Source organism: Cloeon dipterum, chromosome 2 (assembly GCF_949628265.1).
Source record: "Cloeon dipterum chromosome 2, ieCloDipt1.1, whole genome shotgun sequence".
NCBI classification, from domain to species: Eukaryota; Metazoa; Arthropoda; class Insecta; order Ephemeroptera; family Baetidae; genus Cloeon; species Cloeon dipterum.
This window is the reverse complement of record NC_088787.1, coordinates 6,290,236-6,314,224: the sequence shown is the minus strand read 5'-3', so window position 1 is coordinate 6,314,224 and position 23,989 is coordinate 6,290,236. Positions and strand designations below refer to the sequence as shown.

Sequence of the window (23,989 nt, the reverse complement as noted above, 5' to 3'; positions counted from 1 at the left end):
CTTTAATTTCTCCATATTAGGCATCGGTGGATATTTCAGGAAAAAGTTGTTGTGAGGGATAAAAAGGACAATAATTTAAACTGTTGAATAATCAGTACCGACATTTTTACGATTTTTCCAGCCATCATGTAAATAATAATTTTCGAATTTGACCCTTCTGAGGACTAATAAGAATTTAGATATTTAAAGGGGTTACAATTCCTTACCATAAACAGCATTTGAGAGAGTAAGAGACTTAAAATTAAATTAAAATTTAAAAACAATTAAAATACTTAATTTTAAAATTATTACTTTATTTTTCGAATTTTTGTTTTTGTCTCATTGCAGCGTTGTGTTACGAGAAACAATAATTTAAGCAATCCTTTCCTTACGTTTGAAGAAGTCGAAGCAAGGCCCGCACGGTGAGCGCCACTGCTTTCAGCTGCGAGCTGGTTACTAGATAGCAGCTCGCGTATATGCAGGTGCAGCTTTCGCTTTTTTTCACAGTCTGCACTTGGACTTTGCTCGCAGTGCGTCTACCAAGCGGCTCACCAGGAAAACGGATTATTCGCTTTCCACAATTGTGTTCACTCTAGGTAAAAATTTATTTTAATTTTATACTTTGTTCAGTTATTATAACTAAATTAAAAATCGTGTTTTTCAAAATTGTTATTAAAACCGGATGCGATAATTAAAAAAATATAATTTCCTCATTTGCGGTTACAAGACTGTCTCCGGGAAATAATTTTGGCTTTTTAATTTTCCTTTTTTTTATTTAACCGTTTGAGTTTCAAGTCTACTAACTACATTTAAAATTCAATCTGGTAATATTTTCCGTTAATTTAAAAAACAAGACTAGTTTAAAAAATAACGTACATTTTCTTGGTTTTAAACTTTGATTTAAATAATAATTTTAAAATTTTACCACATTTGATAAAAAATATCGTTTAAACCAACAATAGATAAAGCTATCTATCACAATTTCGACGAATAGGGTTGCGGTTTGCTGCGAGGGGGGCAGTGAAAGAACCGAAATAAAGTATATATTATTATTCCGTGTGTAGGCACCACGCTTGGCTGCAGCTGGTGGCAATCCTGACTCGAGAAAAGATCAGTCAGGGCAAATGCAGGCAGGCCACAGTCCAGGTGAGAGAGTCGGCCTGGCAACACACGTGCACTCAGGTAAGCACCTGGTCGTTTTCACCACATCTCTTTTCTCTCATTCTAAATCTTCTGAGTTATTTTTAAGTAAATTAAAATAGAAAGGTCAAATTGATAATATGTTATTTTTCTGTAATCTCTTTGCTGCACTGGTTTGTGATGTGAGTCATGTAATTTTTATCAGTGTGAAGTGTAATTTTAATGGAAGAGATACACATGAGCTTTGAACTCGTTTTAAAAAGGTCATAATTTATTTTTAATGGTTTGGAAATTATGTATTTATTTTTCGTCACAGAGAAATCGACTTTAAATTTCGTTAATTTAACAAAAAAAAAATAACATGTTATTATGCAAGTTGTGTAAGGCCGAGAGATAATTAATGCATTAAGTAGCTTTAAGTGCTATCAGAAAAGTCGAGATTTCTTCATTTTTCGCGTTGGGTGCGCTGCATATCTGAACGTCACGATGAGGGATTAGTGTGATAAAATTCTTCTACACTGTAACTAAATAATCTCAATTTGACAAGGATAAAGCATGTCAAATTGACATTTACCGCTTGACATGCTTAAGGCTTGTCAGCGACATTGTGCTTTAGACTAGCTTAAGACTTGTCAACGACAGTTCTTGACTAGCTTAAGGCTTGTCAAAGCATCATGTCGCTGACATGCCTTAAGCATGTCAAGCGGTAAATGTCAATTTGACATGCTTTATCCTTGTCAAAAATGGTCGCTGACCAGCCTTAGGCTTGTCAAAGACGGTCGCTGACACGCCTTAAGCATGTCAAGCGGTAAATGTCAATTTGACATGCTTTATCCTTGTCAAAGATGGTCGCTGACCAGCCTTAGGCTTGTCAATACCGGTAATAATTGTCAATTTGACACGCTTTATCCTTGTCACTGCTACGCTGGCCGCCGCTCGCTGGCAACCGCACGCTGGCCGCCGCACGCTGGCCGCCGCACGCTGGCCGCCGCTCGCTGGCAGCCGCACGCTGGCCGCCTTCCCTGTACTTAAAAAATGTGTCAATTTGACAAGGAACAAACTTGTCAAATTGAGAAGCGTCATTTGCCGGCCTGCTGCCCCGCCGCTCCCGGTACTGGCCGCCGCACGCTGGCCGCCGCATGCTGGCCGCCGCTCGCTGGCAGCCGTGGTATACGCTGACCTGCCGCCCCACCGCACGCTGGCCGCTGCGACCTACGCTTCCATAGCGCCCGCATTAACCCTATTTAAAATGGGTAAATTAGACTCTAGGAAAAAGCTTGTCAAATTGACAAGCTTTATCCTAGTCACTGCTTGCTAGCCGCCCCGCCGCCGCTGCGCGCTGGTCGCTCGCCGCCGCACGCTGGCCGCTGGCTGCCGCACGCTGGCCTCCGCGACATACATACTGGCCTGCCAACCCGCCGCCGCTGCACGCTGGCCGCTGCCAATGCGGCCGCCTTCCCTGTACTTAAATTGTCAATTTGACAAGGAACAAACTTGTCAATTTGACAAGGAACAAACTTGTCAAATTGAGAAGCGTCATTTGCCGGCCTGCTGCCCCACCGCTCCCGGTACTGGCCGCCGCACGCTGGCCGCCACTGCTGCGGCCACCCCAATGCTCGCAGCCCCCGGCCCAGTGCTGGCCGCCAACGCTGGCCCACCGCCCCCGCTAGTGGCCGACACCGCTGCGGCCGCCCCGCCACCCATCGCCCCTGGTGCTGGCCGCCACATTACAATATTACATTTATTTGCATTATCGAATTACAAAATAAATCATATTTATGAAAAATTGACGTCCTACCTCTTATATCTTAATCAAGCATCGCGCGGCTTTCACAACGAGCACCGCACATTCTCGCGCAGCCAAATTCTTCATGGTTTTCCGCTGTCGACCGTTGGGCTTCTCTTTCATCTGAGATTTGAAGTTCACGCGAGGTTGCCGTTTTCCTCAATTTGTCCCTTCCAATGTTACGCCTACTATATCGATACTAGCGCCACTGATGCTTTTGCCGCCTTTTCATCCTATGCTTTTCCAAATTGGATTGCTAACCCGCTAACCCTATAGTGCCACAAGTTGAGTCATGTGTAGTTACAGAGTTAATTTCCTTTCCCCAATTTCTTCATTAGTTCTGAGCAATCCAATCAATTAAATTAATCATTTTTAATTAAAGAAAAGCTTTAGAAGCAGGATAGAACTTGTCATTTTGACAAGTTTAAACCGCGTCATATCATTGACAAGTTTTATATATGTCATTTTGAGCAGGAAATTTGACATGGATAAAACGTGTCGTTGAAACAAGTCTTAACCATGTCATCGCGTTTTGACAAGTTTTAAACTTGTCATTTTGAGTAGGATAATTTGACATGGATAAAACCTCTCGTTGCAACACGTTTCAAACATGTCATCGTGTTTTTGACAAGTTTTAACCTTGTCAATTTGACCAGGAAATTTTGACATGGTTAAAACCTCTCATCGAAACACTGTTTAAACATGTCAACGACCTTTGACAAGTTTTATGCATGTCATTTTGAGCAAGAAATCTTGACATGGATAAAACCTCTCATCGCAACACGTTTTAAACCTGTCATCACGTTTTTGACACGTTTTAACCATGTCAATTTGATCAGGAAACTTTGACATGGTTAAAACCTCTCATCGCAACACGTTTTAAACATGTCACAGAACTTTGACTAGTTTTATCCTTGTCATGACAAGGTTAAAACTTGTCATCAGGTCGTTGACTAGTTTAATCCTTGTCGTGACAAGGATAAACCTTGTCAAATGTCGTTGACATGCTTTATCCATGTCAAATTGAGATTATTTAGTTACAGTGTAGGATAAGCAATAACGCATTTTTGAAAATTCAAAGCATGTGCGCTGTGTGTTTTGATTATTTGATACACTTCCATGGCCGCATTTAGCATGCCGCGGCGTGAATAACAACCTTGCCCCCGCATCGCCATATATTTCTTACTCAATTTCCCGGCCTAGACATTTTAAATTCAATTTTCAAAACTTCGCAATCACATTGCAAGCCAAGCAAATGAAATGAATGAATAAATGTGTAATGGAGAAAAGGAAATTAATATGAAACGATTTTAGTTTGTATTTTTATATATTTTAAACATTTTCTTTTGTCAATTTCCCAATTTTTTCATTTTTCTTTTCTTTTCACAGCGCTAAATTTTGACTAGCGAATTTCGTGCGTCAGTGGTGTCGATGAGAGAGCGAATTTTATCTGGGCGAGAAGCACAATAATTCTGTTTCCATCGCAATAATCGTCTGTGCAGATAAGGGATCAACGACTGGCTTTTGTGGCGCGCAAGGCGATAAAGCAAAAGCCTTGACAGACCATTTGATCCCAATACACACTTTTCCCTGCAGTGAATTGCACAAACGAATCGCACGACACGAATATTTTGTAGCACCTTTCGCTACGGCCCAGTCACCGTGATTCGGACAAAAAATTAATTTTTTGTTTTGGACCATCTGGATGCAAAAAAAATTGTTGCTCAAACTTGATTGATGATTGGCCAGGCTGCTTAATTATCAAAAGTTTGTGTAATCAACTAGTGCTTATCAGAGATAATTTCGAGAACAACGGACGAACGGGCGAAACCCAACTTGAGGAGAATTTTTAATTAGTTACCCAAAAAACCTTGGGCTCTCAACATGGAGGATATGGCGTCCAACATCAAACTCAAGCGTATTTAACAATTTTTTAACACACTCCTTTGTCCCGAAAGTCACGATCTCTCTGAAAGCAATCCAATCGGATACTTTCATCGCCTCAATTGAATTTATATTTTCTCGCGTGTGACCCAAATGGGTGTTCATTTATTTCAGGGATGGAGAGCTCCCTTCAGTCCCGCGACGTGGCTGGAGTGCACGACTTCGTGCTGCTTGAAAACTACGGCAGCGAAGACGCTTTCATCAACAACCTGCAAAAGAGATTCAACACCGATATAATTTACGTGAGTTGGTTCATTTCAATTTTGGGCAGACTGCTTATCGTCTGTCGCAATTCGCCACGGTGCCCAAATTATCTTTACGCGGTGCCTAATCTATTTCGGTTAGGTCAGGACTCGAGCTGGGTATTAGAAGAGATTATGTAATTAATTAGTAATTAAAATTACATTTTTAATTATTGGTTAAGAGTTTTTAATTTAATCTCTGCGGAAGAGTTTAATTCCTTTTCAACCGCAGAGAGTGCGAGCCAATAATAAAATTAATGAGCTCATTGCGAGAGTGGCAATCTCGATCGAGAGATCTAACATTTTGAATGCACCTTCTTTCTCCACAGACATACATCGGGCCTGTGCTGGTTTCTGTGAACCCTTACAAGAACATTCCCATCTACACGGATGACGTAATCAAAACGTACCGCAACATTCACTACTTTGAGGCGATCCCGCACATGTGAGTATTAATATTCAGTGATTTCCGATTAATCATATTAATTTTCCTCCGGCGTTTTCTCTCCCCTTTCAAAATGAAAAAATAAATATAAGAAGTGACTCACGCACTCTTTGATTTGCCAATTTGAACGCGTATTTGCACATACCTCCGGCTCTCAGTCGGAGCGAAGAAAAATATTTATGACTAAGAAAGCAAAGGCGCGCCAAAAGCAAAAGCCGTGCGTGCCTAATTAACCCGGTGATTCACTGGAGCTTTTTGAAATTCTGTCTCCATTGTGGATGCAAAACCAAATGCTGAGAGAAAAAAAATAGTATAAAATCGACGAAACTCGTGGCTTTTTGATACTTTTCCGGTAAAATGACTGACGCGACCGTGAGAACGTGCGACAATAAATAATAGAAGTTCCTGAAATTCTTAATTTAATTTAAATTGAATACTAGAAAGGACTAAGGGATTAAAAATTAACAATTAATCAATATTTCCTTATTAAAACGTAAGTTAAAAATCATCTGAAAAATTAGGAAAAAAATCCGCACCCGAAAGAGAAAGTTTTTTATTATAAAATAAATTCAAGGGTGATTTAAACAACTTTTAAAAGTCATCAATTGCATAATTTATGTTTAAATGTAAATCAGATGCTCAGAGAAAGTTAAAACTATTTTTAAAAAAATATTTTCTGAGGACTATTCTGATTAAGAAATTTTAATTTAAAATCCCGATTATAGTTGATTTAATCTAGGCGATGAACCATACACATAATTTTCGAAAGCGCGCGGCGCCTTCCACTCTTTATCTCTCCATATGCTTCGAGTTTTTGTGTGTATATAGGAACGGCCGCGCGCACCAAATATAGCAAAAGGTCGATTGTTCGCTGGTGGAAGGTCGCACCTTGTGCTGAGTCAGAACGCGTCGCCTCGCGCGGACTAAGAAAAGACGCTGAGAAATAATAATAATAATAATAACGGCGTGGGTGGACCGAGATCGGGCGAGGATGGCTGCACGCGCCGGCTTTGGCTCGGATTTCTGCGTCCGACATTGAAATCCGAGTCACGACCGCCGATTGTTGATCTTGTTCGACTTGAAATGATGACCGCGTGTATTATAACGGTCCCTAGATAGTTTGCCATTAATTTATTTATTTTACAATCGCCCAGCCCTGCTTTTTACAACAAAAGATAGGAGTAAGTGGAATATCAAATTTAACACATCTAACTAGAGACGAACAAGGAACAAGGAGGCTTTCTATCTGATCCTGCCCAGAAAACGGAACTAATTTCGTACAGACCGGTAGAAGCAGAGACATAATTTATTTTTCTAGTATTTTCTTTCTTGGATTTCGATGGTAGTTTGAGTTGGATGTCTTTTTACGTCATAGCTTGTGGAGATAATGATTTTCTTCAGTGTCGCACGGTCCAATAATAATGAGTAATTGCGATAATTATGCACTGAAAATTGTTTTATCGACTAATGACGTCACGCTCTCTAACAACTTATCAACTCTCTTACGCTAGCTTCATTCAAAAGATTAAGATCTTATTCCAACTTTATCATAAAACGCTTCAAGTGTTCATAAAACTCTTAAAAGCCTCGTGAACACACAAGCCACTATTCTGTACATTTTTACGTAATTATTTAGATCAGGGTGGAGTCCTAACTCAAAGTGATTATAGCCAAAGTGCTGAAGTGAATTTGTTCTAAAAAGTCATTTGGTTTATTTTACCAGAAGAAAAATAGCTCCTAAATTCACGCACCATTGGAGGATCGCAACGAGAGGAAATGAAATCAAGCGAAAAGTCTGAAGAAGCCGTATAGTCTGGGCTTTAATTGTTACTTAATTTGTAGCAATTTTCCACTAAAGTCAAAGCCGAGGAATAACAAACATCCTTTGTTTAAATCCAAAATTTGCTGAGATTTCCTGCTTCAGCCAAACACAAACAAAAGAACAGCTATGTATTTCCGTGAACAATTCACCTTTTGCAGCCTGTCGAGAAGAATGAAAGAAATAAAAGATTATTATTAGCGCAATAGCTCCGTCCAGCAAGGCGGAATGTTATGGTTTTTGCCCGTTCTAATTAAATACCACGGCGGACTAACTTAGAATTGTTTTTCCGCTCGGTCGGTGTCAAGCTCGAGCGGGCGTTGTTTTTTTTTTGCATTTAAAAAAACACATATTGTCTTGCAGATACGCTGTGACTAACACGGCCTACCAAGCACTCAAGGAGGAGAACAAGGACCAATGCATCCTCATTTCAGGTAATTCTTTTGTCTGTTTTAGGCGAGTTGGGAACTATATGAAAAATATTTTTAATATTAAACAGGCGAGTCGGGCGCGGGCAAAACCGAGGCGTCCAAGAAGATCCTGCAGTGCATCGCGGTGACGACCGGACGCACCAATCAGGTCGAGTCGGTCAAGGAGAAGCTTCTGCAGTCGACGCCGCTGCTCGAGGCCTTCGGAAACGCCAAAACCACCCGAAATGACAACTCCAGCCGCTTCGGAAAGTACATGGACATCATTTTCAACTACATTGTAAGTGGTTTCCATTCAGAAATAATTTTATTATTTATTTTTGTATCGCAGGGTGACACGATTGGAGGCAGTCTGCTCAACTACCTGTTGGAGAAGTCGCGTGTGGTGATGCAGGCGCCAGGCGAACGCAACTTCCACATTTTCTACCAGCTGCTTTCAAGCAGTGACGCTTCCCTGCTGGATAGCCTGCATTTGTCGCCCAACACGTACTACCACTATCTCAACACCAGTATTGTAAGTGTAGATCAAAAAGTGGCCGCTTATAGATTATATTTTTCTCCGAATTAACACATCCGAGATAATTTTTTAAATCCTACTGTACAAGATAAATCAAGTTCTCAGAATTATTTGATTTTTATACCAATGATTTTCATATCATAATTTGCCGTTTACAATATATAAACTTTTAAATTCTAGGTGTCCATGAAAGACAATGAGATCGACGACATTGGGCAGTTCCGAGTGGTCAAACGGGCGATGGACGTGATCGAGCTGTCTGAACAAGAGCAAACGGCCATCTTTACCCTCGTGGCCAGCATCCTGCACCTGGGAAATGTCGGATTTTCACAGGACGAGAATGGAAACGCTTCAATCAACGCTCCTGAGACCATCGCCACCGTCGCTAAAGTGCGTGTTCTTTCCTTTAATAAAAAATCTCGTCAATTAAACCCATTTTTCTTGTATAGTTGCTTGCCTGTGACCCGGCTCAGTTGACGCACGCGTTGGAGAGGAAGACAATCATCGCCAGGGGAGACTCGGTGACCACGCCGCTGAACAAGGAGCTGGCCATGTACGCGCGTGACGCGTTGGCCAAGGCTATCTACGACCGCATGTTCACCTGGCTGGTGCAGAGGCTCAACTCGTCCCTGAGGCCCGTCGACGATGAGTTCAACAGGACCAAGGTCATGGGAATTCTCGACATCTACGGATTTGAGATTTTCGGCAAGAACAGTTTCGAGCAGTTCTGCATCAACTACTGCAACGAGAAGCTGCAGCAGTTGTTCATCGAGCTGACCCTGAAGTCCGAGCAGGAGGAGTACTTCCGCGAGGGCATTGAGTGGGTGCCTGTGCAGTACTTTGACAATAAAGTCATCTGCGACCTCATTGAAGAGCGCCACAAAGGTCAGATCCAAACAAGTTTTGAAAATAACGAATTCTGAAATTTTGTCTGTCTAGGAATAATTTCCCTCTTGGACGAAGAGTGCCTCCGACCTGGAGACACCAGCGACATGGGCTTCCTGAATAAGATGAGCATCAACCTGGTCGACCACAAGCACTTCGTCAGCTACAGCAAAGCTGAGAGGACGATGCTCAAACAGATTCCCAGAGACGTTAGTATAGACTTTTAAAAACAATGAATCATTTTATTGACGAATGAATTTTCCACAGGAGTTCCAGTTGGTGCACTACGCCGGAAAAGTCACCTACTCCGTGCACGGATTCGTGGACAAGAACAATGACCTCCTGTTCCGCAACCTGATTGAGGTGATGGCCTCGACGAAAAACACAATCACCAAGGCTGTGTTCACCGAAAAGGAGCTGGAGAGCAAGAAGAGGCCGGAGACTGCCGCTTCGCAATTCAAGAAGAGTCTGAACAAGCTGATGCAGATTCTCGTCACCAAGGATCCTTCCTACGTCAGGTGCATCAAGCCCAACAATGAACAGACATCAGGTACGGAAAAGTTCAGTAAATTGAGCTCTGGACCAGGTTAGACCAACAAAGGTTGAAACCTTGACCTAAAATCTCTTGGGGGCAAGACATGACCCAATAAAAAAATCTCTTCTTTCTTGTCAACGATTCATCCTGACATTCCCAACCTTTCAGGCATCTTCGACGAACAGCTGGTGCGTCATCAGGTGCAGTATCTGGGTCTGATGGAGAACCTGAGAGTGCGTCGTGCTGGCTTTGCCTACAGGAGGACCTACGACGTGTTCCTCAAGAGGTACAAGTCCCTGTGTCCCGGCACGTGGCCCAACTTCAATGGTGACCCCAAGGACGGTGTTGCCCTCCTGACGCAGCACTTGCAGTACAACAAGTACGAGTTCAGCATGGGAAAGTGAGTGTTTGGGCATGGAACGAGTCTGAGAGATAAACCAATTTGTTTCGCAGGACCAAAATCTTCATCAGGTACCCGAAGACGCTTTTCATGACGGAGGACCTGTTCCAGCTGAAGAAGAACGACCTGGCCACGCTGATTCAGAGGAAGTACAAAACGCACGTTGCACGTAAGAACTTCCTCAAGATGCGCTGGGCGGCCATTGTGATGCAGAAGTACATCAGACGCTTCCTGGCCAAGAGGGCGATGAGGAGGAGACGCTTGGCTGTTGAAGTTCTCAGAAGGTATCAAGATTCAAACCCTCCAAACACCAAGATTAATACAAAACAAACTTGCAGACTACTGAAGGGATTCATCACGAGGGATGGCCAGCCGACCGAGGACAACATGGCCTTCATCCAGCTGTCCAGAATCAACTACCTGAACAGACTAGCCGGGAACCTGCCCAAATCCCTGGTGGACCGTAATTGGCCACCCTGTCCAAAGGCGTGCAGAGATGTAGGACTCTGACCAACCTGAAAACTCGAATATTCAGCCCTTTTTGTTTCAGTTGTCCATTGTTCTGCACAAGCTGTACAGAGGCCAGCAGGCGAGAATATACAGACAGACCCTGAGCCCTGAGAAAAAGCGACAGTTTGACCTGAAGATCCTGGCTGAGAAATTGTTCCAACGTAAGTTTAAGTTTTTCATGCGAAATTTTATGATAATCATTCCGCAAAACAGACAAAAAGAAGAGCTACACGAGCACCTATTTGACGCCGTTCGAAAAAGTCAGACTGCCGTCGGAGCTGCATCAGCACAAAACGCAGTACGAGACAAACCAACTGGTTCCTGGAGAGAAATTGCTGGTTTGTTAAATCATCCTGGGGTTTATTTAAAAATGATATTAATTGATTTTTATGCAGTACTGCACCAATATCACAAAGTACGACCGTCACGGCTACTCGCCCAGAGATCGTGCTTTGCTGGTGACCACCAAGGCCATCCACATCGTGGACATCAAGGGGTTCAAGGTCAAGCACAAACTGTCCCTTGAAAGCGTCACCGAACTCGTGGTTACGGCCGAGATGGACGGACTCCTGCTCATCCGAATTCCGCTTGAGCTCAAAAAGGACAAGGTATAAAATAGGACCAAAAATGGAAATTTAAAATAGTAGAAGCATACATTAATAATAATTAATTTTTCAACGTGAAATAGATAATTTATTGCCACTTAAATATCACGAAAAAATTGGCCTGATATTTTTCCGAAATATAGTTAAATGAGTATTTGTTCTAAATTTAAATTTTAAATTTCAGGGAGATCTTATTCTCCAGTGTGCACACGTCATTGAGTGCGTGACTTTCATCGTCGACGCAGTCAAGAAGCCAAATATTCTGAAGATAGCCTCAACCTCCATGTACGCATACAAATTTTAATTTAAAATTTAGATTTTAAAACGATATTTGATCTAGGATTTCCCACAACATGATTGGAGGCAAGGAAGGTCAAATCGAAGTCACCGCCGGATCAGAACTGGGTTTCGGCAAGGGCAAAACAGGCCACTTGGTGGTAAGAGAAGTTTAAAACCCATTCAGTTCTCAGAAAAAAAATAATTGTGATTTTTTGCGCAGGTTACGGTCAACTAGTCAACAGTTATTCACAACAGCCATCGAAGCGCCATGAGGAAGGAGTCAATTACCAATGCTACAAATTAGATAAACCTTTTGTTTGTATATTTTCACGTCAATAAAATAAGCGATATGTGCGAAATCAATAAATTGCGTATATTATTCGATAAATAAAACCTTACAATCACGATTTCTTCATCTTTTTGTCGGCGCCTCCTCTGACTGCGACTCCTTTTTTTCGGTGCCTGGCGCAGGTCGCTTTTTGCCCTTGCCGAGGTTCACCTTGCCGTCCAGCGCCTTCTGCCTCAACTCGTCCTCGGTTGATTTGTTTATGTTTTTTATAGTCTCGTTTTTCAACTTCTGCAAGGAGGAGACTTTTGGCTTTTCAGGCCTATCTGCAAAGATGAGTTTTTTTAATATAATGGAAATTGTATTAAAAAATTTTCTAGTCTTACTGGCTCTTTTGGTGACAGCCGGCCCTTTAATCTGCGACTTCTTTTTGTTGTATTTTTCAGGCACTTTGGCCTTGACTTTCATCTTTCCTTGAGGCATTTTCTGTTGAATAAAAGAGTAAATTCTTTACTGACGCCTGTTAAATATACATTCAATAAAGCGTATTATTTCTTTAATCAAAGGCATTTGGAGGGTTTCAAGGGCAAACAAGTAAAATCTGAGATAAAAATGATGGGTTTGAGAAAAGAAAAAAATAATCTAGAGAAACATAACACTTCTTCCTGGTAAGATGATGTTTACAAACAAATTTTTAAGTCTTAAATCTTTATTTTTTAAGCAATGAGTGTGTCTACAACAACAATTTACCTTAATAACAGGAAAACTAAGCGTGATTTCAATATTCGTCAGACCTCGTGAGCGCTATTAGTGTTGTTCTATACATAAACGTGAAAAACATGCTGTTTGGATAAACAAGAGAAAAGGGGGCGTGACGGAGACTGCATTTTCAAGGGCGGGAATTCTTAATTCTTGGATTTTATTCATAACTTGTTACGGTGAAATAACATCGAAATAAATCGCTAAAAATCTCCAATAAAAGAAAAGTGATCTAGTTTCAGTTTTAAAACTAACCAATTTCCCTAAAAATGAGAATTCTTGAACTCTTCTTGCTAAATAGAAAGGGTAATACGGTCAAAATTCCCGTGCTGTCCGGTTGGTAGCGCAGGCGCTCGAAGCGCATTCTCCGGTGGCTGTGGCAGCGCCGCCAGTTGCGAGCGGCCAGCTGTGGAAGCCGGTGTTAAGGTGCGGCCATGTTTACCCGAGCGTGCAGTTCTTGCTGAAAAAGTTGCAAATTCTGCCTGCGCCGCGAAGTAAACAGGATGCCCAAATGTAAAGCGAAGACGAGATTCATTCCGGCCACCTTCGCGTGGACCATTCTGCTGGGGACGACCACCCTGTTCTTCGTTTACCCGTGAGTGCACCGCCGTCCCACTGGCCCCAGCGCTGCTCTCGCGACTCGAAAAGCAGTGCCAAATTTCGAATTCGCAAATCGAGTCGGCCGAAAGGGCTCTCCGAGGCCCCGGCCAGCGTCCGCAGAATTCGCAGCCGAAGGAGGCGAGCCGCCGGATCGCGTGCCGACGGCGCTCGCTCGCTTTCGTGCTCAATATGATCAGAGCCGTAATCGCATTAAGAGAGTGTGTCAAATTGCAGGAGTCACTTTTACATCAAGACGTACCCATGGGTGCTCGCAGTGCAAGGCTTAATCACCCTCTTCGTGCTGGCCAACTTCACTCTTGCCACGTTCATGGACCCTGGCGTGATCCCAAAAGGTAAAAAGACGGCCGCTCGCTCTCTCCTTGTTTGGACACCTGAATTTCCATTAAAAGCGGCTCATCTCTTGCCTTTTAAGTTTTACTTAAAAGCTCGTTAAAATGGAGCTAAACTCTATATTAATGGATTAAAAATTAGACATGAAAATTGATAAGACAATAATCGCAGTTTTATTGTGAATTTGCTCAAAAAAATTTATATTGCTATTTTTTTACCAATTTGTTTAAATAATTATTGGAAATGATTAATTCAATTGGTTATTTTTTAAATAATATCTCCTTTTTGAATTTAACCCTAATTTAATTTTCTTGCAGCAAACGCAGACGAGGACCGCGAAGATGACTTCCGAGCGCCGCTATATAAAAACGTCGAAATCCACGGCATCACCGTGCGGATGAAATGGTGCGTCACCTGCCAGTTTTACCGGCCGCCCAGGTGTTCCCACTGCAGCGTCTGCAACAACTGCATCGAGGTTTGCGCATTTTTAAATTGAATAAACGAGATTTTAATCGTGATCTGTTCGACAGACTTTTGACCATCACTGTCCGTGGGTCAACAACTGCATCGGCAGACGAAACTACCGCTACTTCTTCATGTTTCTCATTTCGCTCAGCATCCACATGATGAGCATCTTTTCACTGTGCCTCATCGTAGTGCTGAATAGCAAAGACAAGTTGGCAGAGCTCAATACAATAATCTGGTAATCACTGCTTCCATTATTTTTTGAAAGTTAGGTTTATGAATGATTTCGTGTTGGGAGTTGGGACAAACATGTTTTTTTTTTAAATTAATGCAGGATGAGGTGGACTGATGAGGAAATCTATTTCGTATTAATGAATGCGTTAACAGTTTGTTTGTGGCCCATTGATAACCAAGATTAGAGGCGAAGAATGAGGAAATTTGGAAATTAATTATTGAATCACCTGAATTAAATAGTTAACAATATACTGATAAATGAATTATTCTCGAGTTTTTTGTTCTGAACTTTTAAACCATAGTCTTTCAAGACTAAAAATGGAAGTAATTCTCTCCCATTCCCATTTTTGTAGTTTTTAATACACTCAATTTAAATTAAATCATGTCTCCAGCATGGTCATCATGGGCATAATCGCGCTGCTATTCATCCCGATCTTCGGTCTCACCGGATTCCACGTGGTTCTTGTCTCTCGGGGCAGAACGACGAACGAACAAGTAACCGGCAAGTTCAAAGGCGGCTTCAACCCCTTCTCGCGGGGCTGCTGCCAGAACTGCTGCTACACCCTGTGCGGCCCTCAGTTCCCAAGGTGAATATTTCCACTCTCTCTTTCTCTCATTATCGCATTTATAATAAATAAATTCCATTCACAGCTTACTCAAACCTAGTAAGTTTGTCGGCAAGAAGCCAAAGCACTACAATTTCCCTGTCAACCCGCCAGCAATATCCACCATCACGAGTGAAAACCAGGTAAAAACCTACATGGACAACAGCAATGGCACTAGAAACCCTAATGCTAGAATTTATAGTAAGGTAAGACCCGCTTTTGTAGCCGTAGACCCTCAGTTCTTGCCGGGAAGATGATCCAAGTTAATCCTGTAGACTTCTGTTTGTGTAGATAATATATTATTTGACTGCTCTTTATTTTCTAGGAATGCAACATCAGCGGATAACATTTATATAATACAAAACATGAGTTTTTTTAACTAATTTTTCGTCTAATCAGAAGTTTGGATTAATATTGGTGATTTTTCCGGCACCCCTTTTCGGAGCCGACTAACACTTTTTGGCGGCGTGCGTTTTTTTAGTTGTCACCGGGCAGGGAAGGGTCCGACATGGACATGGAGCCGACGGCGTCGCAGAGCCAGGACTGCGAGCCGACGCCACCGCCGTTGCAACGGCACGGCTCCAAGAACAACTTCTTCCTGCCACCGGGCGCTGACGTGGACATGCGGTCGTTCAACGACTCGCCACGTCCCGGACACGTCCAGCAAATGAAGACTCAGTACGGCAGGGCCTCGCCCTACCCCAGACAGAGGTACAAAAAATGTTACTGGTTATTTTTACGCTTTAATACATTTTTTTAATTCCTTGGGACCTGGGTCGCATTTCGCCACTGGCTTTTACCATTCAATTTTTATCAATTTCTTGGAGGAATTGAATTTTTCCATTTTTCGCCTGTGAAAATATCAAATTTTCAGTTGGTGTGCAGATTTTTTTCATTAAATTGCTCCTTTCTGCCTGAATTTCTCCAAACAATTCTCTGAAAATTTTTTGAGCAAATAATTAGAAATTTATTGAAAGCTGAGCCTGCAAGCAACTGGTTAAATTAAAAAAAAATACAATATTACTACTATTAGGATTTTTTGCAACCCTGCTCAAACTTGATATTTAATATTTTAAGACATTTCAATTTTAAAATTAGGAATGCATCATCAAAAATAAAATCGTAAGTGTTTCTGTTCACAAACAACCAATTTAAGCCTTAAATTTATGCAGGAAAAAATTCCTGGTTTTAAAATTCGGAACAGGACTTTAAATTAATTGTTGCCTTGAATCGCTCCACTCCAAACAGAGTATTAATTTTAAAAATGATTTTGGTAGCATGTCGCGGAGCCACACGCCAGACCCTCTGTCTCCGGAGCAGCCAATAGGGCGGAGTCCGGGCCTTCCGCCGAGCCCGACGATGCAGCAGCGGATTAAAGCGATCGGGGTGCCAACTCCGCTGGCCATGTCGAGTCCAATCAGGAGGTAAGTGCTTTCTTTGGTCCCCCTTCCTTGCGCAACGAACCCCGTTTGTCGGCCCCTGATTCCTCAGTGTTGACCTCTGACAAAAACCTCATTTCAGCAACGACGAGGACGAACCGTTGTTGGTGCAGCCGCAGCCGCGCTGACTGCTTCTTGCACTCTGTTGTCTTTAATTGCTATTTTTACTCGTTCGATTGAGTGGGTGGTTGTAAATTAGGGCTCTGTTGCGGGGTCGGTGCTGATTTTGCAGGAGCCAGATGCTGCGCGAGGCCCGCGAGAGACTCGAGTCGGCGCGCTCGCCGCTGCGGCCGGTGCTGCAGCCGCAGCACCGCGCCTCGCTGCCCCACCAACCGATCAAAAAGAGCATTCGAAGCGCCAAGGTACCGACCGACGCGGCCGCTACCGTAACGCCAGACCTTTTACACGCATTGCTGCCCCCTCATCCCCCGGATCTAGGCTCCGAATCTCCCCCACTTTTGACTGTAGCTGCTACAGATCGTTACTTGTAAATTGTGATGAATGAGCGTGATTTGATTGCGTTTAAGGCGTCAGAATATGTTAAAAATTAAATTGTTCGTACAGATGGGAAACAGAGCGTCCATCAAACCGGGAATTTTTCGGGTTTTCAGGAATGCCTGAAGTTTTAGGGATGTTTCCTTCGACATGGTTAAAAAATAATAGATATTTTGGCCTTTTTTTTATTTGCGTGAAACCGAAATGTTTGACGTAGAAACAGTTGAAATTGGCCGCCGAAGAGGGGCGTAACTGAGGGAATACAATATGGTGGCGCACCACGCCCCCTATGAGCGGCGAGCAGTGCATTCTTGCCTGCCATGTCCGCGCCGCCATATTGTATTCCCTCGGTTAGACCCCCCTCTTCGGCAATCCCACGCCGAACATTTCGGTTTCCCGCACATTTAAAAATCGGCCAAAAAATCTTGTAATTTTTAAAACCAAAAACCCCGGTGCCAAAATTCAAAGGAAATATCCCCGAGCAGTCACGTTCCCGGTAAAAAGCAAACTTGGGACAAAAAAATAATTCTGATAGACGTTCTTATGGGAAACTATTTTAAAAATCACCAAAGATTTTAGATGATTTTTACAGGGTTTGCAATTTTTTAAGTCGTTTTGCTTTCATAATTTTTTTTCATGAGAAAAATTAGTAGAGAGTTCAAAAAGTCTCTGTGAAATCAAAGTTTGTTTAATTTTTATGAATCCTCTTTTTCAGAGGCAAACCCTGGCAATTAACTTATTTTTAAACATGCTGTAAATAGATATAAACAATAAAATATTTATTACGTTATTATTAAAATCATTTTTTTTATTATAATTTCATCTTGATTCAATTTAAAATGTGATAAATAATATCTTTTCACGCTTCCATCCTGAGCTGAAAAAAAAACTAAACGCGTAGTGGCCAGCGGCTAATGTGATGCGTTGGTTTTTCATCTTGCAGATAGACACCCACCCGTTGCTCATCCGCATCCCGTTTTATTTGTTAAAAAAAGTTGCTAAATTATTCGGACATCCATTCATAAAGAGTGAAAGCGTTTCAAAAAAGGTACAGACACACGACGTGCGAGTTTCTCTGTAGTTTTTGGACCGCTGCTTTGTTCCTAGGGCTGCACACACCTTTTTTTCTCGAGTCGAGCGCATCTCTGCATGTGTTATTAGACTGGAGCGAGAGAAGGCGGAGTTAATTACAATTAATTAATTATTTCTGGTTGCCGGCCGTTCGTTTCCACCGCATCTTTTTTGAAATCTCATGATTTGTGTTTGGATGTCGAGTTGACTGTGTTTTGTCGCGGCGGCCAAATGGGCTCAGAGTGGCTTTGAGCCGCTTTCTGTTGACCTGTGTTGAACGCTTTAGCTGAAAATAGGAGCTTGCATGAAACTGTCGATAGACTAGCCGCTCGTCTATTTTGTTTCTGTTTCACGTGAGTTCCTATTCTCTCTCTCTCTCTTAATTGTTGTCATTTTGCTCACACCTTCCCCACCCCCTGAAAGGACAGTGAAGATTAATTTATTGCCGCTTCTCAGTAACTTGCGTAGCCGCCAGTGGAGTTTTTTGATCGCTTTTCAGTGGTTTAATCTGTGACACTTCTTTCAGATTTATATGCAATTCCATCCTGCAAATTTTGAAGGGCCCGCCCACTAAGAATTCGATCTTATTCTTTAAATGAAAGGTCATAATTATGAGAAGACTTGCAGAAGGTTGACTTTTAAGAAGAGCAATTAACCAGTTGTATAAGCCATTAGTGTTCGAAGCCGCCAACAGATGGCGCCACCGTGTACTTTCGTGATAAATAAAATTTTAAGGCACTTCCGCTGTGATTTCAGACTTAATCCTGCCACTGTGGGTTCTTCGCTTAGACTGCTTTCTTTTGACGTTCTGAAAACCAAAATCGGTTCAACCAAACACCGAAGAATCATGGAAAACTATTTTTTAACGTTTCTACGGCGAATGGCTGGACTGATTTTGGTGTTCAGCACGTCTAAAGAATTGATTCTAAAAGCGGAATGCACAGCAGCAAGATTGAGTCTGAAATCACAGCGCAAGTGCCTTAAAATTAAATTTATTGCGAAAGTGTGTGGTGGCGCCATCTGTTGGTAATTTTGAACATGAAGGGCTTATCCAATTAATTAATTTGGACTCAAATAAACCAAAAATTAAAGCGGTCGGTATTTTAGACGGTTTCTGTACGTACGGTATTTTCTTTTCTGTGCTTCTGAATTACTTTCATGCAATAATTAAGAACAAATCACGCAATTAATAGTTTAGAGCCACAAATAAAACCATCTAGATTGATTGTAAAGCCTGGTAAACATCCTAAATATTAAAATATATATATCATTCAGGTGAGTTTTAAGCAAAATAAGAATTGTTTTTCCTAAAAAAGACAAAGTATAAATATTTCTCGTTGAGGTTTACTAAAAATCAGAGCCGTGTCGATTAAAAAAATAATTTTGCTAGTTAAGGAATCATCTCCAAATATTTTAATTTAATTAGTTTAAAATCAACTCAATTTTGCAACCTTTCTCTAATTGTGACCAATCAGTTGGAAAAATGCCATTTTGACGGTATAAAAAATTGGTTGGTCGGGCCCATCATTTCCATTTTTCCCCATATTTTGTCCACGCTTTTTGGGTTTTTCTCTCTTGTGTCGTTTCGTGTGCTGGGACTAATGCGCGCGGTGGCGGGCGTGTTTTGTTGCTTGCTGCAGGTCCAACCCCGGAACTCCTACCCAGCCACGACGCCCCGACTTTATCGGGGTGGGGTGCGAGACAGCGCTCGGTAGCTTCCAGCCGCCGCAGCCGGTGCCGGTGCCGCCGCAGCCGCAGTACTACGACTTCCAGCCGCGCCTGCACCACCGGCCGCCGCCCGGCGTGGCCGCCGCCGCCGCGGCCAACGGCCAGGCGGGCAACATGAGTCCGCAGCGGCGCTTCCTCTCGGAGGGCGAGCTGGTTCGGCAGGCCGGCGGCGGCGCCGAACTGGCGCTGTACTCGCGCGGCGGCGGCGCCACGGCCGACAACATCCGCGAGCTGGCCGGCTCGCCGCAGCGCGGCGTCTACACCTGGAAGGACACCTCCCCCGGGCCGTACCCTTCGGACTACGAGTACGTGGGCCACCGGCCGCCGGTGCCCTCGGCGGGGGGCCACGCCCACCGCGAGCTGCACCGCTCGACGCCGGCCAGCCCGACGCAGCAGCCGTTCTCGGCGATGCCGCCGCCGCACCGGCCCACCTACTACCACCAGCTGCCGGGCGCGGCGGCCGCGGCCGCCGCCGCGCAGGCCCGCGCCCAGCCGCCGTCGCCGCAGCCGAAACGCAAGCAGCCCGCCGAGCCGGCGCCCCACTCGCGGCCCAGCCCGGGCTCCCGCCGCCCCATGTCCTTCGTCCGCGCCCTCGAGATGTCCGACTCGATGGAGATGCGCGGCAACAACGGACAGGCGCCCGCCTCGCCGCAGGACACGCCCGACCGCGCCAGCGTCTACGACATGAGCTACGAGATCTCCGTCTGAGCCCCGCCGCCCCTCTGGCCCCCCGCCGTCCCCTCCCGACGCCACTGAGGAGGAGACAATTCAAAATGCCCTGCAAGCGGGCACGACTTTCGCTCGTTGGCAGCTGCAAATCGGGAAATTATTCATTGATTTCTCCTACAAATCGAGATGAACTCGAGCTATTATTTCATTCTAATAAATATAATAATCCCCGAAGAGAACGATTTTGAACTGATAATAGTAAGTTTTTCCTTTAAAATTACAAGCTATAAACGAATCGTCCAGCAAATTGCCTGTGAAGCTCGTAAGAAGCGGAATCTTGTCTTTTAAAACCTGCAGACCAAAAAACTTTTGTGAAGCTTCAGATTTTTTTTCAATCTGGTCGGTAGAGGGTTCTTTTGACCTGCTGACCAGCAATAAAATATCTCATGAAGCTTCTTTTAAACGAAAGTGCAATTTACTAAAATTTTCTTTGCTTGGCACAGAAGGCTCCAGTCTGTTGGGCATTTTTGCCAATGCCGGTCTGATAGTGACTTCAATCTGGACAGAAGAGTCTTCCTCTTGACCTTCGGACTAAGAAATTCTGTTGTGAAATTCGTGTAGAGTGAAAAAAAACGGATATTTGCAAAGATTTTTAGTTTTTTGAGCTACTTAAAGATGGCTCCACAGTCAGTTGACCATTTTTTGTCATCTCGGGTGAGATATGAGTCTCTCTCTTGGCCTTTAAATGAAGAAATCAGTCTTGGTAAAGACCTCTGGATTTTATTTTTATTTTTCAAGCTGCCCAAAGATGGCTCCACAGTCATTATTTGCTCATTTTTGCTGGTGGTATGCGGTCTTAAATTTGGTTCAAATTGAATTATTAAAACTTCCTCTTCACCTGCTGAATGTAAAAAATGCAAATTAGCAATAGTAAAACTTTCTATAAGCGAAAAAATCTTTGCTGTCGTTTCTGCTGCGACTGATTGAACCGATATTAGTTTTCAGTGCGTCTTTTTCTAAAAATAATGCCAAAATCCTGTGGTGCCATCTGTTGGCGGCTCCAAAGAGCAAGGACTTTGAGTATGGGCTTCACTGGATTTGCTGTTGCCTAAAACTAAAATATGAATTATTATCTGAGTCTGCAATTTGGATATCAGAAAGGCTTGTATATTAAATTTCGGGACCAGAAGAGACGCCATATTAGTTTTCGGGGCAAAGAAATGCTTGTTGACCAAAAAGTCGGATTAAGTTGTAATTTTTGTCGCCAGTAACACTCCATAACAACTTTCTCTGCGCCCGAAAGCCAATACGTCATCTATTTTGCCCTTAAATCCACTCCCGATTTGCAGCTCTGCGATCGCAATGCCGTCCCTGCGAGTGTTCACCCAAAATTTAGGTGTATATCTGCCGTAAAAACAAAAACAAAGAAACAAACCCCAGCGGGGCCAGCGGGATGGGCGCGCGTGTCAAGTGCGGAACAAAAGCTGTGATTGGCTGCTCGTTCGGACAAACACTCGGCTCTAGTCTTTCTTCCAGTGTAAATCCTTCCCTCGGACAAATAAAAACAAACAAACAAACAAACTGACGGACTGACGGTGTGGAGACGAAACGCGAAAAAGAAAAGAAATCAAGTGCCAAGCCAAAAGCGACGTGTTTCTTCTTCTGCGAGTGGGACCGAGTTGTAAATTAATAGAGTTGACAAGTGTTCGCTGCTTTTCTGTTCTAATCGTTCCATTCTCATTGTTGTCTGTCGCATCATGTACGTTCGTGTGTTCGTATGTAGCACGCCCCGCCCGCCCGCATTAATAATTATTATTTCATCTCACTTTCTGCTACACCTCTTGCCGTACTTACACACGCAGGAAATTAATAATTCAATTGACTCCCTTACGCCTGCTTCCTGCCCTCTTGGATGCGTGCGAGATATTTTTTTAAATCCTGAGACGTTCAAATCACACTCTGAATAATGGAATAAAAAAATAAAATAAAACGAATCACGCTTCGGTCCGGACGACTCTTCCTTTTCTCGCCTGATAATTTTAGGGTTATTTAATTTGTTGAATATTGTTTAGCCCCTTTTGTTGTTGCAGCCCCTCGATTATTAAATTTCCGTATCTAATCAAATTAATTAAGTATATCGTTGTTGACGCGCGTCTAGTCTTTGTTCTTCTTATTTGCTCTCGGGTTCGACTAATTTTGGTTTGTTGGTTCTAACACGAAAAAGACGAGAAACAACAACAACACGCAATAATCAATCGCTCTACTCGGTGTCTGTCTAATCTTCCTCGGGAAATCGAAACAGTAACACACACACTCTCATGTATAAAAATATATATATAATTATGTATATTAAACACCTCGGGGGTAAATTAAAAATAATGAAATTCGAAGATGCTAAAATGGTTGTGATGCTTGTGTGTCGGAGTGAGTATGCGAGTCGGATAGGAAATTTAATATATATATTATATTATTTGCGTGAACGAAAAGTGAACAAGTGAGCAAAAGCAGGGATCACACCGAGGTCGTCGGCCGCATTTTTCACCCGAAAACGCCCTCTTCCCTCTCGAGAATGTTTATTTTTTGTTAGCTTAGTCGACACAAACAAACATAACAAAATGCTGCGATGAAACATGATATGTTAAACGAATCCGAGATAAGACAATTTCAAAAGCAAGTCGGTGTTGTCACACAGACACTCACTCATCGAGGAGGATAATGTTTTTTTAAATAAAATTAACAAAGTGAAAACACAATCTGCTCGATTTTTATTCCACGCATTTATCCCTCTGAAAATAAATTAATTTATGTGACTCATAATTAGTATCTTTATTTATTTAAATTTAATTATTACAGGTAGAAAGCAAAATTTTATATTATTTTAACTTCGCAAAAAAATTCGTATTACATTTTTAACCATTGGAAAATTTGAAATTCAAGTTTAGATATTTTTAAATCAAAAAAATTAAAAGGTTTTTTATTTTTGAACAAAAAATACGCAATTTTTTGCAATACCTTTTTTCCTGAATTAATATCCAGAAAAATCGATTCTTTTCAATAAATGACTTATAAATTGTTCCAAGGTGAAAAATACACCCCCAAGAAGAAAATTCATGATTTCAAAACCAATCGTGACCGCTTTTTGGCGACTATTAATTAACAAGGGAAATCCTAGGTTCGACGTTTTAATTGTTGCCGAATATTTCAAAATTGGATTGTAATTACATATTTTGCTGAAATTGACTTAAATTTAGTCTCTAAACAGTGTTCAGCTAGACAAATCAATTGGTAGGTCATTTTTTATATTTTTTTTTGCAAATAAATTTTAAATTTCCAATATGGAGTTAATTAATTTTTTTTCTTTTATAATTTTTTTTAATCAGCGGGTACCAGATTTTTACGACGCGCAGATATGGCGTTCGGTGGAGTTAGGCGCGAAAAAACGGTCTCGTAAAAATGCCCGAAAAGAAGCAAGTTTTGGTCAATATTTTGTGACGCATAATCTACATTACATGAACTAATTGTGTCTTTTGAATCGTAAAAACAAACTCTTGACACTCGTACGGCAATCCAAAGAGAGCCTTTTGCTTCCCACATTCAGACGCCATCTTGGATCTGCGCGCAGTGGGAACCAAATTTATCGCACATCTGGACCCCGCTGTTTTTAATTTCAAACATTAGTTCAAAATCCAAAAATTCTACGAAAATTGACGAAATTTCCATTTTACATTTGTTTGGCAAATATTTTGTGGGATTTTTTTAAATTTAAATACTTG

General features: G+C 42.3%; 3 protein-coding genes across 5 annotated transcripts; 2 read left to right on the top strand and 1 right to left on the bottom strand.

Moving 5' to 3' along the window:
* The first annotated feature begins 422 nt into the window (after positions 1 to 422).
* Positions 423 to 11,881, top strand: Myo61F (Myosin 61F). 2 transcript variants are annotated; one of them, XM_065481289.1, is made up of 20 exons: positions 423 to 575; positions 1,044 to 1,161; positions 4,964 to 5,091; positions 5,421 to 5,536; positions 7,719 to 7,789; positions 7,855 to 8,063; positions 8,115 to 8,297; positions 8,481 to 8,690; positions 8,750 to 9,185; positions 9,240 to 9,394; positions 9,453 to 9,735; positions 9,889 to 10,120; positions 10,174 to 10,404; positions 10,459 to 10,618; positions 10,671 to 10,791; positions 10,844 to 10,968; positions 11,026 to 11,238; positions 11,420 to 11,520; positions 11,576 to 11,672; positions 11,735 to 11,881. In XM_065481289.1, exons 2-20 carry the CDS (start codon positions 1,104 to 1,106, stop codon positions 11,747 to 11,749), a joined length of 3,144 nt encoding a protein of 1,047 aa, XP_065337361.1. In that variant the 5' UTR covers positions 423 to 575; positions 1,044 to 1,103; the 3' UTR covers positions 11,750 to 11,881. The 2 variants fall into 2 exon arrangements, with proteins under 2 accessions (XP_065337361.1, XP_065337362.1); XM_065481290.1 differs by lacking the exons at positions 423 to 575; positions 1,044 to 1,161 and adding an exon at positions 4,642 to 4,823.
* LOC135937936 (uncharacterized) lies at positions 11,865 to 12,685 on the bottom strand. The gene is made up of 3 exons (XM_065481294.1): positions 12,551 to 12,685; positions 12,187 to 12,286; positions 11,865 to 12,126 (listed from the first exon to the last, which is right to left on the bottom strand). Exons 2-3 carry the CDS (start codon positions 12,281 to 12,283, stop codon positions 11,927 to 11,929), a joined length of 297 nt encoding a protein of 98 aa, XP_065337366.1. The 5' UTR covers positions 12,284 to 12,286; positions 12,551 to 12,685; the 3' UTR covers positions 11,865 to 11,926.
* Positions 12,686 to 12,933: 248 nt separating this feature from the next.
* Zdhhc8 (zinc finger DHHC-type containing 8) lies at positions 12,934 to 20,427 on the top strand. 2 transcript variants are annotated; one of them, XM_065481292.1, is made up of 9 exons: positions 12,934 to 13,154; positions 13,394 to 13,512; positions 13,828 to 13,985; positions 14,041 to 14,213; positions 14,602 to 14,796; positions 14,861 to 14,957; positions 15,296 to 15,525; positions 16,092 to 16,238; positions 19,460 to 20,427. In XM_065481292.1, the coding sequence occupies exons 1-9, from the start codon at positions 13,063 to 13,065 to the stop codon at positions 20,253 to 20,255; spliced, it is 2,007 nt and encodes a 668-aa protein (XP_065337364.1). In that variant the 5' UTR covers positions 12,934 to 13,062; the 3' UTR covers positions 20,256 to 20,427. The 2 variants fall into 2 exon arrangements, with proteins under 2 accessions (XP_065337364.1, XP_065337363.1); XM_065481291.1 differs by having other exon boundaries at positions 14,861 to 15,020.
* Positions 20,428 to 23,989: the final 3,562 nt, after the last annotated feature.

Bases quoted from the DNA above. Each gene is read 5' to 3' on its own strand.
- Myo61F (XM_065481289.1), top strand. From the start codon at position 1,104: ATGCAGGCAGGCCACAGTCCAGGTGAGAGAGTCGGCCTGGCAACACAC. The intron at 1,162-4,963 runs GTAAGCACCTGG...CATTTATTTCAG, and splicing joins GGCAACACACGTGCACTCAG to GGATGGAGAGCTCCCTTCAG. The intron at 10,792-10,843 runs GTAAGTTTAAGT...TCCGCAAAACAG, and splicing joins GGCTGAGAAATTGTTCCAAC to ACAAAAAGAAGAGCTACACG.
- LOC135937936 (XM_065481294.1), bottom strand. From the start codon at position 12,283: ATGCCTCAAGGAAAGATGAAAGTCAAGGCCAAAGTGCCTGAAAAATAC. The intron at 12,127-12,186 runs GTAAGACTAGAA...TCATCTTTGCAG, and splicing joins GGCTGTCACCAAAAGAGCCA to ATAGGCCTGAAAAGCCAAAA.
- Zdhhc8 (XM_065481291.1), top strand. From the start codon at position 13,063: ATGCCCAAATGTAAAGCGAAGACGAGATTCATTCCGGCCACCTTCGCG. The intron at 14,797-14,860 runs GTGAATATTTCC...TTCCATTCACAG, and splicing joins TGCGGCCCTCAGTTCCCAAG to CTTACTCAAACCTAGTAAGT. The intron at 15,526-16,091 runs GTACAAAAAATG...TGATTTTGGTAG, and splicing joins TCGCCCTACCCCAGACAGAG to CATGTCGCGGAGCCACACGC.